We start from the raw sequence: 1,454 nt of genomic DNA, 5'->3' as shown, positions 1-1,454 counted from the left end.
CAGTTTCTGTTCTTAACAGTGGTTGCAAATTAGATTCATTTTTTATAGTGTTGATAGGGATTTCTGTTTTCCGTTGACTAACCATACGTGATTGTTCAGAAATCTTTGGGCCATCTCCTTTTCTTATAACATCAAAATATTTCAGGACCTCTAAATTGAAGTTTATGCCGCATGTATGCATGAAATCCCTACCTAACACTGCTTCATAACTCATAGACTCATCGTCGACTATTAGTAATTCAAAATTAAATTTTATTTTTCTCTTCAATACAAAACAAGATACTTTTCCAAACGTATTCAATTCACTTTTGTTAATTCCAACATAGAGACTATTGACTTGTTTATCTAGTGGTATATTTAAAGAAAATGATGATTTCTTCAGAAATGAAATAGGGCTTCCTGAGTCTATGAGGCATTCTGCAGTGATAAACAAATTAGGTTGGCTTGAAAAATGAATATTTAAGTGTCTTACATTACTGTTGTCGAACCCGGTGCTTTTGTTGAGTACACCAACACTCTTCTTCTTCTTGCATTCTGCTATGACATGGCCCATCTCTCCGCAAGCATAACATGATCCAGGCTCCCTTTTTGGCTTGCGGCATTCCTTGGCAAAATGACATTTGGAATTGCAGTTGTGGCATCGCTTATCGTTGCTCTCCGCCGTCGTCTTAGTACCTCCCATTGCACCGTACTTCGGAAGGCGTATGTGTGCAAAGGCTTGTAACATCTGCTCTGGATCCCCAAATCTTTGAATGCGCGCCTGGTTGCGTAAGTTCAGCGATGGTATACCTTCGATGATTTGTTCCAAAAGCTCATCGTTGGCCAATTTAATTGATTGTGCTAAAACGATCTTCTCCTCGAAGTACATTGCAAAACGCTCATTTTGTTGCCACTTCCGTTGTTCAAACTTTCGTCGTAGTTCTGCCTTCGAAGCTCCAGTGCCGAATGCTAATATCAATTGATCGCAAAGCGTTTGAAAAGGCTCACGCAAGCGAGTTGAATTTGCATGCAGCCAGTGCTGAGCGTTGCCTTTTAACTTCATGGCCAATAGCATGCGAAGCGACTCTTCATCAAGTTTACACATGGCTGCCACGCTTTTGAGTTGGCTTACCCAAATGCGTGCACATGATTTTCCGTCGAACTCCACCGTAGCTTCCTTTGCGAGTGCGAGCGAGACCGCTGGTCCACCTTTTACTTCGTTCTCCAGTACTGCCCGTTACATTTCCAGTGCTGCCCATAGCTTGACATACAGAACTGCTGATGTTGTTGTTGTCGTTGCTGCCGCCCAAATTTGCGACTTCTGATGCCGAACGTTGTGCAGCTGTGCACAAATCGAGTAAGTGTGTGGCGCTGTTGTTGTTTGTGTCGATCCCGTTGCTGGCGTTGTTGTTGTCGCCCAGATTCGCGACTTCTGGCGCCGAACGCTGTGCAGCTGCGCGCAAAAACTGTGTGGC

General features: G+C 43.5%; 1 protein-coding gene across 1 annotated transcript; it reads right to left on the bottom strand.

The window, feature by feature from the left end:
* Nucleotides 1-231: 231 nt before the first annotated feature.
* On the bottom strand, nucleotides 232-1,155 carry LOC133838975 (uncharacterized). Its single transcript, XM_062270249.1, has 2 exons — nucleotides 473-1,155; nucleotides 232-417 (listed from the first exon to the last, which is right to left on the bottom strand). The coding sequence occupies exons 1-2, from the start codon at nucleotides 1,082-1,084 to the stop codon at nucleotides 406-408; spliced, it is 624 nt and encodes a 207-aa protein (XP_062126233.1). The 5' UTR covers nucleotides 1,085-1,155; the 3' UTR covers nucleotides 232-405.
* Nucleotides 1,156-1,454: the final 299 nt, after the last annotated feature.

This window comes from Drosophila sulfurigaster, chromosome 2R, assembly GCF_023558435.1.
Source record: "Drosophila sulfurigaster albostrigata strain 15112-1811.04 chromosome 2R, ASM2355843v2, whole genome shotgun sequence".
NCBI classification, from domain to species: Eukaryota; Metazoa; Arthropoda; class Insecta; order Diptera; family Drosophilidae; genus Drosophila; species Drosophila sulfurigaster.
Note: the sequence above shows the minus strand (reverse complement) of the source record. Positions and strands in the feature narration are given on the sequence as shown.